The following is an 18,117-nucleotide window of genomic DNA, read 5'->3' on the forward strand; positions in this document are numbered from 1 at the left end:
AAATCAAGTAAAAGACAAGGTTCTCAGAGATGCAGTCCCTTCAAGGGCTGTAGTGGAATGTGTTTTCAACTTGAAAATCTAATAAAAATTTTTACAAGGTTAATTTTGGAGACGATGTAAGAATATTTTCGAATATTATGTACATATATTATATTTAATATTTCTTAGTTATTTAAAAGTACCGTTTTAAGTTGTGCTAGTAAAATTACAAAACCAAAAAAAAACAGAACTGAACTTTTAACTAACTAACATTATGTGAATCGTGACATTTTATTCTTGGACTACATGCTATATACCATATGTATGTGCATACATATGTACGTAGATCAACGCTTTGATCATATCAAAAGATTCTATATATTGTAAATTTTAATTAAATTTTTTGGTTTTTCAGAAAATTTTATTCAGTACATCTGGAAACCTTTTTTTTTGTTATGTATGTAAATGTAAAAAAATTAGCAACTCTATAAAATAATAACTATTAATCAAAAATTTTAATTAAATACTATAATAATGCATGTGGATACTTATTGTCTAGTCATATCGTAAATTTTAATTCTATTTTTTTTTCCAGAAAATTGCATTTAGTACATATGACAACATATTTTTGTTATGTATGTAAATATAAAAACCTGAAAACTATTTTTAAAAGTTTCACAAAGTTTACCGTTTTTAGTACGTATTTAAGAAAAAACTTACTTCAATACAGTTAGCAACTCTATCAAATATAATACATATATTTAAAAAAAAATTGAATTGAAGATCTTCAATGTATGTGGATACTCGAATTGTAAGCGTGTATTAAATTTATAAATTATCCAAAAAATGAGTAAGAATTTTATGAATGTGGCAACTTCTTTTAGTTTTTCTTGTACTTTTGCCTATATAATTTTTTAATAATGCTGCGGTAACTACAAGTAGGTAGAGAATTGCAAGGAGAGAAGTGGGAACTGACTTGTTTTTAACCAACTTTTACTATTTTTTTATTTTTCATTCTTATTTTTGCTCAGAATTACTTTCATATGTTGTTTTACTAAACTTTGTGGCTTGGACCGATCCTTACTTAACTTGCATTAACCGAATATTTAAAAGCGATTTTCTTTATTTCAAGATAATTTCTCAGCGACTGCTGAAAAGATTCGCCCAGCTGCTCGAATTCATAATAATAAATAAGTGCTTTACAACTTTATTTGTTTATATTTTTTTATTCTGATAATTTTTCGCAATGAAAAGGGCAACGCAATCGGCTTAAATATTTAAGCTCATTTCCATTACTCACCATACAAACAGCGAAGGGCTTGCACGAAAAGCACCGAAACAGCGTCTGCACTCAACGAAAGCCGTGCTGTAATGCATGCGCACACATGAAAGGAGTCGAAAATATTAAAACCTCCAAAAGTAACTAAAGAGGTAAGCACACACACACATGTACCCATTCAATCACTTGTTCATTCATTCACTTCTATTCACTCACTTCTATTTACTCCCTCTTTCTCACTTTCACTCCCTCACTTCAATTCACCCCCACACTCGTACGCAACGCACGAAGTACCTTAACGGTGTTTATGCTGCATTTGTACGATTATTATTATGAAGTATTATGTATTATGTTTATTATAAAGTACAATATGAAATAATGCAATTAGGTGTACTGAAGCACTGGCTGGAATTTTACTTACAAATTGGCAATTATTATCGGTAAGCTGCAGACGATTCGGCTGCGCTGCCACTCACTAGCGCCGCATTGAATAGAAATTTCGGCTTTACAAAGTTGAGCGCGTACAATGAGGACAAATATTGGCTTGGTTTGAGGCAAAAATATTCTGCTGGGGTACTGTGCCTTAAAAAATCTACGAAAAGGTAGTGTGATGCTGCGAATGTTAGGTTATAAATTGTAGACTGTGATGGGGTTAGGAAGTCAGAATCAGAAGAATCAATTTTTTTTTTGCATTTTCTTAAAGTATAATATCATAGAAATATTATGAAAATTTGGAGTAATTGCGAAAAATACTTTTCGTATTATTCGATAATAAGCAAAGGGTTCTCGGGCGCTCTGGTACGTTGGTGTAAAATATGTTTTTTGAACTGCTGATCACTGTAGCAGGTAAACTGCTCGGTAGATTTTAATAAAATTTATACAGCTTCTTTTTGAAAACATAAAATTTTTGATTGAAGTGTTTTTTTAAATTTTTCATAAAGAGTAATAATAATAGAAGCCGTGATTTTTTTATTTAACAAACAAAAAGAAAAAAAGCTTAGATCATGATTTTAGATGTAACTCCAAGGATTAGTGATGGTTACCGCAAGGAGCTTCGGTTGGAACTGACAAAAAAAAAGTTCATAAAAAACTACACCTTATATTTGTATGAGATGCATATAACCTTTTCCAAATACAAATTTTTAAAGTGTACTATGTGGAAGGTGGTGAAATTAAGTTCTCATGCCTAGAAGATTTACAGTTGTAATTAGCTTTATATTATTATTACAATTAGCATAATCTTCGAATCCAATTTTTAGACACGTTTTAGTGTAATTTAGTACAATTTATAATTACACGGTAGATGGCGTTGGGATGATTTATGAATTGAAAGCCTCTTTAGGCGAAATTTTGTGAGCAAATAAAGTTAGTGACAAACGTTTGAGAAATTTGTCAGATTCCTGTTTAGATTTATACTGAATGTTTGCTATCTATTTTCGACGAAATGTTATCATTATAAATTTACCATATGTGATAGATGGTGCTGTGGATGAAATTTGCCTCAAAATATTACTTAATGCGTGACTTGATAATACATATGTTCTATTATATGACTGGAATAAGTAATAAATAAAATAAATTATATATGCAGACTTAAGCCCTACAGCGATGAAACATTTGTTCAATATTTAACAGTTAAATATTACTGACATTGTTCTTATCAGCTTATTGTATAAATATAAGCATTTCTTATACAATTGAAATATTTTTTATATCATATAATCAAAACGATTATTGTATACTAAATTGAAAACATGAATTTGTTGAAATTATTATTGTATACTATAAACAGATGGCAAGTCTTCCAAAAGATATCATCAGAAGTAAACCGTCTTAAACTTATATACTTTGGTACTTAAATAGTGAAATTTCAAATATTGCATGAATAATATTGAGTTATAAAATAAATAATGTGGCAATCCTTGACAATAATAAATTAAAATAGTAAGCGTGCTTAAACCTCTTTACTTAAAGAAATTATCATAAAATAATTCTTTTAATCTTTAGAAAATTAATATTTCACAGTTGGCAACCCTTGTTAACAATATTTTCAGCATTATGCTCAAACTTGTTTAGCTTAATAATAATATGTTAGTATTTTCATAACTTATTTTGTGATATATTTAAAGCTACGCTGCAATATGAAATTTAGTTTAAATACATGATTTTATATAACAGTAATATTTTTTTACGTTTTAAATGAAATCAGCTTGAAATAATTCGTTTAATCATTGTAAAAATTAATATTTCCCAGGTGGCAACCCTTTTTAACAATATTTTTAATAGTAAGTTCAAAATTAATATAGTACTAGACATTTTTTAGTTTAATAATAAAATTGTATTATTTTCATAATTTTTTTTTTAATTTTTAAACAGGTGGCTACCCTTAAAGATAAAAATTAATTTAAATATATGTTGTAGTATATAACAGTAAAATATTTGTAGGGTTTTGAAGAAAAAATCTTAAAATAATTCATTGGAAAAATTAATATTTCACAGGTGGCAGTCCTTTTTAACAATATTTTAAGTAGTAAGTGTGCTCAAACTTTAGTCTCTGTTCTTAAATAATGGGGTAGCGTTTTCATAGTAAAATTTTGATAATTTTGAAACAGGTGGCTACTCTTCAATATGAAAATTAATTTAAATATATTTATGTATATCAGTAAAATTTGTGTAAGATTTTGCAAAAATTATTTAAAAATAATTCAATAGAAAAATTAAAATTACACTGGTGGCAAGCGGGAGTACATTTACTCAAATCATTTAAGCTTGGAAATAATATGTTAGTGTGTTCATAATTTTTTTTTATAATTTTCAATCAGGTGAATTTTTGTAAGGTATTTATCACTCAAACCAAATCAAGTCGCTCTCACCAAAATTTAATAAACCCGCCTATATTACAGAGAGAAATGGAAATATTACCAAAGAAATAAAATTAATAAAATTTTTTGTCAAAGTTATGAGCTTACAAACCAGAAACAATATGTCAAGTATTGCAAAGTAATTCCCATTTCAACTTAATACTCAAATGCAATCAAAATCAGAAATCTGCCTTTGTTTTGCTTGCAGAAGCCCCGGTGTGGCACGCCAACAAGGTGTGGCAAGACAACCAAGTCACTATTGTAATATTGTAAATGAAAAAATGTGAGTGCATACATATATAAGGTTGCTTGTAGCTACTTGGTTGTTGCTGCAGTCAATTTCAATAAAAGCGCACAGCAGCACCTCACACACACAGGCACCCACACATCCACATAAGAGTCAACGAAACAATGCAATTTAGCGCAGCGCATGCTTCCATATTCATAATACACCGTTGTATGTGTGACAGTAATTGCGATAACAAAAAAAAAAATAACAACAAGCAAGAGTAGTGATGTCAGTGACAGCTTCATCGATAGCTGATGCTCAGTCTGATGCTGGTGATGAGATGATGTGGCATGCATTCACTCCACAAAGTCGATGTGGGCATTCCACTCACCGCACAGCACACACCGTTGCAACGCCGCAGCATGTCATGTCGCTGTCAATTTGCGTGATATGCAAATGAGTTTGACAGGATCAAATATGTTGTCACTGTAATGTTGCTGTTGCAAGCAATTGGTGAGTGGGAAAACTTGAAAAACCAGGCTGTTGGGTAGCGGCACAGAGCCCCAAGGAGAAAGGTGGCAAGGTGAACAGGGAGAACAATGTGTGTGGCGGTGGCAAAGCAGCTTGTAAGTTGAAAGCAAGACAAAGTTGACGAATAAAAGCAAACGAAGCATCGAACAAAAACTACCGCAGCAAACTTTTGCAGCAGAAAAGTTGTAATTTAAAGTGCATGCCAGGCAACAAAAATGCTGTGCAACAAAGTTAGGCCACCAACTCAAGCTCCGACTGCTTGCGTGTTGGAAAGTATGTGAAAGTATATGTGGAGGTAAGAGGTAAGTGCGGCAAGCTGGAGTGTTGTTTGGAGTGTGGTGAAAAATGCAAATATTTGTGGATGGAAAATCAATGAAAAGTATGCATTTCTGAAAGACCAGCAACAACAAAGCTGCTGAGCGAAACTAAGATTGCATTAGAGTGAAATATTTTAGAAATTTCTTTCTTTGCGATATGAAAATATAAAAAAATGAAATTTGGGAAATTTTTTCTACATAGAAAAACATGCTTGACAATAAGAAAAGTTTATTATTTTTGTTAGTGAACTTTTTAAGTCAAAAACCACTTAGATACAGTGCTTGCAGTTTATTTACATATGTATGTGTGACAGGGCGTATACGTAATGCGTTATGAGGGACAAATTATGACATTTGAATAAAGGTAGCGCAAAGAAAGTTAAGACCCTCAAAATATTTTAGTTTAACAAGCAAAGGCGGATTATGAAAAAACGAAAAATTAGTATAACGGTATATTTACGCAGAAACCTGAAACGAGTTGGAAAAAATTCTCAAAGTTTGTGACTAAAAATTGGGCGGACTAAAAATTTATCAGCAAAGCTAGCTATCTTTTAAAAATTTGAGAAACAAAAACTGTTAGTTAATTTTGTTCATAATTATGCATAAAATTCATTTATATTAGTGCATGCAGAAATAAATTAAAATATATGCAGTAATTTAAAAAAAATATCAAAAAATGTAAATATTGTCAAAAATTTGAAAAAATAAATAATCTTTAATGAAAAATTAATAGTTAAGCATTGGTAACTAGAGCATGCAGGAATAAATTAAAATATAATTACAACAAAAAATATATAATAAAAAACCTTTGCACAACTAATATTTGTTACGTTTAAATTGTGATTAATTTGATTTATAATAGTACATGCAGAAATAAACTAAAATATATAAATTGAAAAGAAAAAATTATTAAAAAAAATTTCAAAAACTTGCAAAACAAAAACTTAAATAATTTTGACAAAATGTAATAAAATTCATTGAATTAATAAATTAAATAAAAATTTGTAAATTTTCTCACAAATGTGCAAGATTAAATTTAAAACCCTTAAAAAAATTATCCAGAAATTTCTTTCCAAACAAGTTAAAAAAAAAATTTTAAAAAATTTATATAAAAAAATTTTAAGTTTTCTGAGAAATTTTAATAAATACATTTAAAAACTTTCCAGACAAATTGTAAAAAATCTGAACATTTTTTTATTAAAGATTTAAAATTTATGTTTGTAAATTTGTGAGAAAATTTACAATTATTTTTGAATTAAAAAAAATTCTAATATATGTATATTTTTCAAAAAAAATTTTCTATTGTATACTTTTATAAAACAAAAACCCAAAAATTTAAACAATAAAAACATTTCTCAAATGTATTATAATATTATATAACTGAATCCACTTTAGATTTTCCATATATTTACATACATACTTTTAAAAATTTTTTTTGACGCAGGAAAAAAATTGAAAAGCCCCTTTTGTTATTCAAAAGACAAATAAAAAATAAATTCAAAAATTTGTCTCTCAAAAGAAAAAAATTTCTTAAAAATTGTATGCCAAAAATTTTTTCTTTTCGAAATAACCGATATTTTTTTTAATATTCTTAAAGCTCTTGCTTATCGAAACAATCAATAGCTAAGATGGAAGGGGTTAAAATACAGTTTACTACCGTCGCTATAACAGTAAACTAAACTTGGTCTAGACGGTGTACTGACGTGCTTATTACCGCTTTAAAATTTAATTCAAAGTGAAAATTTTTGTTAAGAAACGAAGTGGAAAATGATGAATATAAGTATATTTTCATCAATATCTTTCTACTTCATTGCTTCTCCTACTCCAAAACTCTAAAGCAGACTTTGATATTGATAAATCGACCTAATCTTTTTTTTTCTTAGAGCAATGCCAATTAAACCAAATCACTTTTAATAGAGTAATATTTACGAGAGACAGTTCGCTCTAAACCCGATGCAGCCGGAACGAATCCAAATTATCTGTTCGCGGCATTATCTGAATTTATGTAACAAAATAACAGAGACAGTCTACTTTATGTTTTAAAAAGCGGAAACGATACAATAATAGCTTTTTGATAAGATTGGATTTTGATTTGAAATTGTGATTACACGAAGACCTCTAAATAGCCAAAGTTATCCTAATTTATCAGCCAAGGGCTTTCAATATTTTGCATAGATAACAGTGAATATTAATATCGATTCATGTAGTGATATCTTAAATTTTGGGAATGTTGATTTACGTATTCTTCTTTATCCATCAACCACCACCTATAATTATCGCTAACGTCATTGTCAATTCATTTCGAAAACTTTCTCTTCTCGCAGTTGAAAAAGTATGCATCTCAAACTTGCCTCCCAAAAACACTCGAAGTCAAAGTTGAACAAGTTTTCTCATTGTTGGCTGCTATCACGGAATCGTGGGTCTTATTGCTGGCAAGCACATACTTTTTACGAGAGTAGACTAGCGTATAGACGAGCGTACGAAAACGGGTTCACACATATGAATTACTTTTCTCTTCCACCAATTCAACTTATATAATTGCAACATATTTTATAGAAACAATTTTTTTTCCAACTTTTGCAATTACGTGCAACACAGTTTCTATGGAATTTCGCGAGCAGGCGACGTGTTTTAGGCCATACATAAAAGAAAGAGAGTCACGAGAGATAGCGTGAAAATAAAACTATAAAAATAACTCACATTTTATGGCCTTCCAGATGAAATATCAGCGAAAAATGCAACGAAATACCTATGAGACAAAAATAAACAAAATTCATCGCGGAGGGGGAAGCAAAGGCAACGAGGCGTTGCAATGTTGGCCACATATGAGCCGGCGGGCATCGGGCGCCAGATCTAGTGCACCAGAGTCGCAAGGCGCTAACGAAAATTCCAAGGAAAAATTGTGAAACAGGGAATCAGCAAAGAAACTACATTTAATTTTAGTAGCAAAAATAAAGAGCATATCACTCGGCACCCGCGCTGCCGCCAGCTGCCTCAACTGCAAACTGCTACACTTGCCACTTGCAATGGCAATAGCGATAATGCGGCGCGGTGCAAATGCACACAATAGTGGCAACAACAAAAATGAGAAAAACAACAATAATAATAATAACAACAATCGCAACAAAAACACAGTAACCACACAAAAGTCGACAAAATTATGAATAATGCAACACATATGGTGAATGAAATAATGATACAACAAAAACAAAAATAATTTTGTCGCATGCAACACGGTCGCTACCTCATCCCATAGGCGGTGAAAGACATTTTGTTGTTGCATGTTTATATATGAGTGTCGCGCATAACAAATTGCCACAAAGCGCTAACAACTAGCAGCGGCATCAACACGTATATACTTACAAACATGCATATATGCATAGATCTGGCCACACATATGTGTTTCTGTTTGTGTGTTGACACACATTCGCCACAGATGACAGCAATTTTCGTTTTGTGTGATATTAAAAAAAATATGATTGCCATGCATTGTGATGGCTTGTTGTTTTTCTTTTTATTCCTTTTGTTGTTGTTGCTCCAATGCATTCCGTTGCGGCGACAATTTTATGACATGGGCCGCAATATGTTTATTAAAATGAGGTTATAAGACAAAATGTGCTTTAAGTTATTACAGGGATCAAGTGCTGGAAATTCCAATGCTCGTATATTTCGGTGATCGGTGATTAACAGCATTTACGAAGATGCTATGCTCATATCCATTGAAGTATTTATAATTACACTTATGTGAATGTTTATGTGTATTTGTGGGTCTTTCAATTTCGATATTTTATTCAAACTTTTTATTATTCTGAAGATGCATATTTGATAAATATTTTGAAAACTTTTAAAGAAAATTCAAAACTCGGTCACTGCGACGTCATTTCCGACAGTCCCTCGGAAAAAAGGCGTGTTGGCAGCAGAACTTATGACAGGATCATCAAAAGTAAAAATAATAAAATACGTATTTGAACTAGACCATTAACTAGGTATTGAAAACCGGACTTTGAAAACAGGTTTTAAGTGGCTATATACCTGGCCTCGAGCGCGCAACTTTTCAAAGCTGAACCTCCAAAACTAGTACTGGGATCAACTTGAGCATTTAGGACAATATTCTAGAGGTGTTATATAATTAAATAAGACAATAAATTTTTTTTTTTTTAAGCGGTGAAACCCCTTAAGGGCGTTACAAACTTCATTGGAAACTTAATATACCCCGTTCAGGCTATAAAAACAATATGAGTGTTTATTACCAAGAGGTGGAAAGTAGAAACAGTTTGAATGAGCTATTGTGTTATTAAAAATTCTGCTTTGATTTGTGGAAACCAACTCGTCAGCGCTGGAAAATAATTACTTTCGAGTACAAGACGAGCTTCGAGGTTAAAAGACTTACCTCCTTCTAAGCGAAGAATAACTTAATGACATTATTTTTTTCCGATCTTCTTCTCATTTATGTTGCTTTTGATCTTCACAGCTAACGAATTAACAACATTCCAAGTTTCAGAGGAGCAAATGCGTTAATAAAGCGATTAAGGCCTGTCAAAAATATATAATAATCGATATCCAGCACCGTTTTAACTTAATTTTTATCCGTAGACAAAGCAAATAGTTTACAAGTTCAGAACTGAATATACTAGAATCAAAAGTGGTAACTGCCTCTTATTATAGAATGTCAGGTCCTAAGTTTATAAATACCAGCAGCTGTTTTCTACTTCGCTACTAGATCCACCAATGTATTAATGAATGTACATGTATGTTAACGGGAGAGGCTCTCTTTTCCATACTTATTTTTTCATGCCTCCTGATGTTTCTCTTGCAATATATTAGAAATCTTAGAAATCTCATCAAATTTATCCTTGGATTTGTCTTAAAATTATCAATCAAACTCTTTATGATACGCATCGACAGAAAACTATAGCTGAGCTTACTCTAACCCCGGTATTTACTTCGCAGCAAGGCTAAAACCAAAAGGGTGAACCCATTCCACAAACTACTAAGAGAGGGACTCTACATTTATAAAACAAAACTTGACTCTTTGGAATCTGTCCTCTCCATTAAATAGAAATAAGCTTCACTTTTCTTGGGATGGAATGTCAAGAATGTACAAAAAACTAAGATCAGCTTAGCTTTACTCTGAGTAGTGATGGAATTATGTTACTCTACTTAATGTCTAAGTTTACGAGATCCTTAAGGTTAGTAAACAGAGAAAGTTGGAATAAGGCTTACTTGGTTTAACTTTAGCATTATTCCTTTCCTCAATCAGACAATAATCTTAGCTAATTAGCAGTTTCTCAGTGATCATAAGGGTTTACAATAACAAACAAGGTCATGTATGACAGTTTTTTGAAGAGGCTCCTGACTTTAATATTCAATGTGATGTGCTCCACTTCTTCACTATAGTTGCTTTAAAGGGAAAAATATGTAACTGTTTGAATGTGTACCACACTTTGAGTAGGCGTCGACTGTTTTTTAATATTGTAATTTGACTTTGTAAAACTAGATCAGGAGTTCTCGGAACATTACAAACCATCCGGAACATCATAACATTCCGGAGAATGAGCATACCGACGAGTAACAAATAATATAAAACAACTTTCGTTGATCATCGTTAAGATGACAAGTCAAGACAAGTATAGAGGGTGTAATATACACCACACTACACTATATATTGAGATTTCGATTGGAGTTAACAATTTTAAGAGTCTCACAAGCTTACTTAAAAACTGCTTTCCCAGGTTGAGATATGGTTATAGCCTTTCGGACCAGCATATGATGAGGGTGGATCATGTGAATGTCCATAGATGTATCTTACATAAAATCTCTTGTCCAATTATTTGTTCCTAGTACGGTAATGGACCTTAACTAACAGTTTATATAGTTATCAAATAATCCGCATGTTCTTTCTGTGCTCTATTCCTTGTTGGATTTAATTTTTCATACTTTTTAAAACACGAATATTTTCTTTTAGGTATCGCAAGCTGATTGAAATAAATTTCATATTTTAAGTGCTGCGGAAACCATATTGAATATTGCTATTGTCTGCGTTCCACTTTGACTTCGCCCTAATGACACCAAAGAGGCACATTCGCAACCGAACAAATAAAAAAGGATGCGCGAGAGTCAAAAACATAAAACTAAAATCACTTCCACTCCATTGAAATGTGTCCCGTGCCACCATTAGCCCACTTACAAATTGCAGGCGACACTTTTATTACTATTATGTTTCTATATATACCGTTAGTACATATATAGGTAAGTAATAAAATCACGGAGATTTTTTCAAACACACTTTAGTGTAATTTTATGAGTGTCATGCGAATTAACATATGGTGCCCAAGGGAGAGTGCGAGGAGAGAATGTTTGTGCAGCAAAATTAAAGCACTTCCGCGGAAGTGGGGAAAGGTAGCGTGTCAAAAAAGTTGCCACTTGAATGCATATGCTTTTGATAGCATTTTCTAGGTGTGCCTTGGAGTAATATTTTACAGTTGAGTGGGAGTAACAAAAAATTTTGATGTGAAAAACGGCTGCGCAGCGTTGCATGCGCTAACGCATAACGCTGTTTATGCATAGCTGTTGGTGAAAAGTTAAAATGAGAGCTGTATACAGATTTTAAGAGCTTAAATTTTGCTTTTTATGCATTTATATAAATAAACAGTTATTTTCCGCTACAAACTTACCACTTGTTTGCCTTAAATTGTGCCACTTCCGCATACCGACGTGCCATCGGCACCTCTTGTGGACTCAAGAGCGCATCGCAAGGTGGTAGACTCTGTGGCTCGGCAGGCGCTACATCCGCCTCCTCCTCTTCCACTGACTCGTCGATCGCCTCCATCTCTTCGGTGATCACTTCATCAGCATCTGAGCTAGTGCATTGATCTCCACAGGTGCTACCTTCGTCCTTCACCAACGCTTCATTGACGTAGTTGTGCAATTTTTCACGCAACGAATAGTCATCGATGGAAGACGAAGCATTCGATAGACAATTCTTGCGATCACCATCATCGAGATCATCGATTAGGTTGCCATTTTCCTCGAGATCGTTGTAGTCATCAATGGCGACATCATCGCCTGAAGAGGTGCTGGTATCAGTGCTGCTGGTGCGTGTGGAACGCGATACACAGCTATCCACACTAGCGATGGAATGGCGATTGCGCTTATTATCGTTGTCGAGCGACTTCTTCAGATAATCAACATCGTCAACTTCGTCATCCTCCGTGCCGGCATTGGAATTAGTCGAGCAAATGGAGGCTTCGAGCAGCTGCTGCTTTGTGGCATCATTTGTTTGTGTAGTTTTGCTGTCATCGCTTCTAATGCTATCGACTGTCTCATTGCAGTTGTCGTTATCGATCGTAGAGTTGGTGAGATTGTTTTCGCGATCTGATAATGCATCTACAAGCTGTGGTACAATGATTAGTGATGTGCGCTTGCGCATTGTTTCATCTTTGGCGTCCATATTGTTTTTTAGCGTCTTATCGGATTTGGCCAAAACGATAACCTCCACTTTAGAGGCCTCGTAAGCGTTGTTGTTGGCATTCATGCTGCTGTCGGTTGACATTTTGCTGCTTCAGTTGTAGTTTTTGTGATGGTGTTCGATATTTTATTGCACTTTTAACACTTCAAAATAATTTTTGGCATTTTGTTGTTCTCTTTTTAACGAAAGTTTTCAATACACACAGCGTTTTTTTTAAGTCATTTCTTAAATATATGTATGTGCATAGATATTTTGAGCTAATCGGAAGCAAAGGTTTGTTAGTATATTTTTCGATGTACAAAAAATATCAAAAAAGTGTTTCTGAATGAGCAATTGCAGAAGAACTTGTGACGCGTTAAAATGTTTAGTTAAAAATATTTCACTAATAATTTTCGTAGAACTAATTATATACTTATATTTACAATACGAATATGCCAACCAGATAACTTAAAACAATAATTTTCATATCACTACAATTATAGAATAATGAATTAAGGGTATATAATAACTAATTAACTTTAAAGAAATTGAGCGATACATTTTCTTTGTTTAAGTGCATTGAGTTCGAAGGATTACCTGGACTTAAGTACCCTCCAATTAATTCATGTTTCCATTAATGATTCAAATTTATTTAAGAAATCGATAATTTATTTCAGATAACAGCAGCGTTATCGATACTGTTATACCTTAATAAGGTGTATTTATGTTTACGAAAGGGGACAAAAGTTAACTCCAATAGGATCTGAAGCAATCATCGATTATCGATTTTTATGATTATCAATAAATTGTCGTCTCTAATATATTAAGTACGTTTTTTCGCTATATCGAATTTTTAAAGCAAAAACAAAAAACTTCCGAAGTCGTCTTTTAGTCCTCGGATCATATTTACCATATTTCACACAGGTCGTAAGATTCCGATAAAATCTAAAAGAGCTGACAATAGATCAAAAATATAGCATTTTTTTTAACCACAACATTTGAAATTATGAAATAAATAGGAAACCAATACTTGAAGAAATCCCAGGACAGTCCTATAGAGTTCAAAACCAAATAGTAATACATAAGAAACCACAGTCTTACAATCAAATTTTCATTTTAGCAATTAATTGCTAAGCAATTTTTCATGAGTACTTAATCCGACGTTTGTCGCAAGGAAATATGACCCAAAAATTACTTATTTATTACCGAAAAATATTCAAGCAACCCTCCGTAGTATCATTATTTCCTAAAAATATACGCCAATATCCATAGCATTAAGCATGGTTTATGTATTACTACCAAGCAAGACCACGGCCGAAGCGATTCTTAACCTCATTTGGTAAACTGTGTGGGGTTGAATGTCATTCTTATTGACAGAGCGCAGTTTACAGAAGTCATTAAAAATTTAAAAATAACCACAGAGCAGTAAAGGGGAGAAAACTGAAAGGAAAGGGAGAGAAAGTGGAAAGTGTAGGGCGACAAATCCATCGACGCTTTCTTTGATGAATTTACGGTGTTGAAATAAATGATTGCAAAAAAAAAAAAATTATAAGCAAATAAACGCATAATTTGATTTTAAGAAAGGCTGGGGGAAGACCAAATGTATAAAATATATTGGTGCTTCAATCAAATATATACATCACGACATAGTGCAACCTATCTTTTGATGATTAATTTTGTTTTATTGTATAATCTAGAATATAGATGGATCATATATTTAGTAGATGTGAAGATCACGTTAAGTTCCGAAAGATAAAAAAACCGATACAAGAATAACTAGATTTGGACGAGTAGAGGCTGACTTTTGAAAACTTAATTTCGATTACAGGAATCTACTTAATAGAAAACTGTAGTTTTGATTGTGATTGAATAAAAATGTTCGGCAGAAATTTACCAATGATTGAACTAAGATTCAGACCATTTGACAATCTCAACATACATAAAACAGTCTGTATCAAAATTTGAGGCTTATAGACAATACTCCAGAGTTTCGTTTCGACAATTTTTTAAGACTGGCTGCTGTTGGGGATTAAATTAAAAATTAGGTCTCAGATAAAAGGGTTACGGACGTAGCGTCTCGCAAACAAAAAATGACTTGAATGGTGGTATGTATGTGGTATCAATTAAGAAGAAATTTCATTCTGGTAAAAGCTTTGAAGTATTGAGCAACCCGAAAAACCAAGAAAATAAATTATTAATATGTTAAGACCTGTTGTACTTAGTCCTGTATTCATCAGTTCCTGAATAATGAAAGCCGTCATCATTCCGAGCTTGTTTTAAAGTTTCTGCTTCCTCGCAGTAGCTCTCGTGCCATAACAGCTTAGTCAAATTAGTTGCATTGACAAATTCAATTTAATTTTCTGGTTTCAAAAATTTTTGAGTGATTTAATTTGGTGATAGGTAAAATGATGACTGACTCGTGCCACTGAGCTTAATTTCATTTCTCATTTTAGTGCTGGGCAGGCATGGAATATAAGTGCTGCTGAGTTTAGGGGGAAATATAAATATACACATGAATATATCAATACGTGCGACCATATTTCCGACCCACATACATGTACAGAGTCCAGTGGCACGACTACACGTGCTAAAGTCATAATTTACGATTGAATTAGAAAATTGAAAAGGCAAAGCAAAAATGGAGTTAAAACAAAATGAAATATATACAAATAGAACACTCATGCTAAGCCACTCCAATACAAACAAACATAAATAGTCGCATATTTCAGCAATATTTTAGTCACTGCGGCGATGCGCCCCCAACGCGCCGGTTGACATGACAAATGATGCTGCTATAGGAGGCGTACAGCAACACAACACGGCGGCAAATTTAACTGGTGTTTATGGAATTTGTAAAATAACGCACTTTTGGTGGGGTTGTGAGACTTTTTTTGCTGCTATCTGCCTTGTATACAGTTAGGGTTGTGGAAAACCCATGGAATGGGTGGGATAATACGCGTATGCTGGCGCGGGATTCACAATGAAAAAAAATTTCCACTAAGGTGAGAAAGAGGTTTTCCGTTTTTGTATTGCCTCTTCTTATCGTATCTTTGTATGCATTAAACAAAAAAATTTACATTTTCAAACGGGTAGGACTACGGTTAGTCTATATATGGTGGCTTTGATGTCACTTACGCATTGTGACCGCACTGCGAGGTAAATAAATCATAAATAAAATACATTCTACGCTGACGGATATGGTGGACAGGGTTACCATGTATAAATTATACAGTTGATATTAAACTGGGTGTTGAAAGTTCGTGGCATAGGCGAGTGTAAGCAAACTCTTTGAATTTGAAGACAGATCGCATTTCAAATATCTTCAGATCAAGGTACGTATATGCTCTACTTTATTGTAATATATATACATAAAATTGATTAAATGGTCGTCCATAAATTATATATTTTGATTTTTAGTAAACATCTGGTAAATTTTACCGATATTTTACCACAATTGAAAACTTTTGACTGTCAAATATCGTTTCATATAAAAAATTAAGTCGGGTTTTGAAAAGTTAGGTAAGAATGACTAAAATGTCATCCAAAAACGTAATACGTAATAATATAAAAAAATATATTTACAAATATTGATGGATCAGTCATCTGTTTTAGATACAAGTAGTTCGACTATATAGAGAGTTTCTTGAGACCAAATTATAGCTAATAAACCAAGCTAAGACAACCACAGTGACATCATTTGTAAGTTTATAAGTCAAAGTAGATTCCAAAAAATATATGAAAATATCGTGGTTCTGGAATAGAATAAAGAATTCGTTCCTTTAAAGTTAACTTGATTAACTGACATTTTTAGAAAAGTTGTAGCCTGAATAAAAAATTCTTCAAACATATAGTTTACAAAAATAGATAATAACATTCAGCTTCTGACTCTCATTTTCACTTTCGTCTTTTGTCTGAATATTTGGTAATTGCATTCTTTCTTATTAGCTTCAAAAAAAATGCAAAAAATAACTATTATTCAATTTACTAATGACTACTGAATTACTGGCTGACTTTACTAATGATATAAAAAAAAGGCCTTATTTTGCTTTACACACATTTCTCGAAGAATTTGTAGCTAGAAATCTTTTTCAGCATTTCATTTTGCTTTTACGAAATGTCATTCAAACAGAAAACGAAAGCGCTTAATTTGCATTTAATTAATTCATGAATGAGATGATTTATGTGCAGGCAAAAAAATAAAGCCAAACATTTAAAAATTGGTTCGTTTATTAGTGAAAAGTAATAGTAAAATAAATAACTATAAATGCATTAAATTACTAAAAACTTATAAATAAATAAATGTTGAGAAGCTGGTGTAGAGATTAAATGTTCAACTTTTAATAAACATCAAAGAAATGTTTAAACATTTTGTAAAATATTTAAAGTTTATCTAATTACACTTTATTAAAAATTATAATTTTTTTTAGTAATTTTGAATAATTTTTTTATATTTCTATAACCAAATTTTTTAATTATTATTTTTTATAACTTGAAGTTTTTTTAAATAATTATTAGTCTAAAAGTACCTTGACTACCAGAAACATTTATTATTATATATTAATATAAGTTCAATTTCACTTAAATATGGTAAGTTAAGTTCCTACCGCAAATGTTTTTAAATGAGAATTCTATAAAATTAGTAGAAATTATGGTAATAAGTTTTGTTTTTCTATATTCGTCATAAGATGATTGAGTAATGACTATTTTTTTATACTAGCTGATTGACATTCAAGATTTTGAACTGATTTGTCAATTTTTGAGAAGCCGCTGTTATTCAAGATTGATTGCCTTGATACTGTTTCAGACAAATTTTTAAGTTTTTGAGCTCATTCTTCATTTGAAGTGGATCTAAAAAGGTGCCTTTAGTATATAAAAAAATTGTATATATGTTTTATTTGTTTCTTTTATAATTTTTATTTTAAATGAATAGAATTTGTAACTAGTTATACTCCCTAGAAATATTAAAGGATTTAAAATTTAATTATTTATGGGTTAAAAACATTAGTTTTCTCTTGTGACCTCCTGCACGTCGATTAGAAACTAGGCCCACAATTATTAAAAGAAGTTCAATGAAGCGTGAAAATTTTATTTTTGTTTACATACACACACATTTGCCCCCACACTCGGATAAATAACACCCTTGCGAGGAGCCATATCAGGCTAATTACTCGTGTGGAAGTAAAAAGTAAATTGGCTTAAAAAGCAAATGAACTTTCGCTCTACTCCGTTCGCTGGTCCCATAAAAAGCCTGCTGATGAAGATGATTTTTTGCCCGCTAGGCATTACGAGCAAATTTTCATTATTATGAGCCGTTTTGGCGAATTACTTTTTAGCTATAAAATTGCGTTACATTTCATGTTTATCGATTTGTGTAATGATATGTTTCATTTTTATATGTCATTTACAGTTTTCTTTGCTTTTTGTTGTTCTTACGTTTACTTTAGCTTTAACTGCTCTTCGCTCGAATTTTTTGT

At 32.0% G+C, this 18,117-nt stretch overlaps 1 protein-coding gene across 6 annotated transcripts in view; it reads right to left on the bottom strand.

The window, feature by feature from the left end:
• Positions 1-18,117, bottom strand: part of spri (Src homology 2 domain-containing protein sprint) — a 444,507-nt gene that overhangs the window by 102,561 nt on the left and 323,829 nt on the right. The window contains exon 2 of one of the 6 annotated variants that reach the window (XM_014229881.3): positions 11,871-12,921. The exons of the other annotated variants lie outside the window; for them this stretch is intronic. Within the exon in view, the coding sequence (XP_014085356.2) occupies positions 11,871-12,748 (878 nt within the window). The 5' untranslated portion in view covers positions 12,749-12,921. The remainder of the gene's footprint in view (positions 1-11,870; positions 12,922-18,117) is intronic. 6 annotated transcript variants of the gene reach the window in all.

The sequence above is a fragment of the Bactrocera oleae genome, chromosome 5 (assembly GCF_042242935.1).
Source record: "Bactrocera oleae isolate idBacOlea1 chromosome 5, idBacOlea1, whole genome shotgun sequence".
NCBI classification, from domain to species: Eukaryota; Metazoa; Arthropoda; class Insecta; order Diptera; family Tephritidae; genus Bactrocera; species Bactrocera oleae.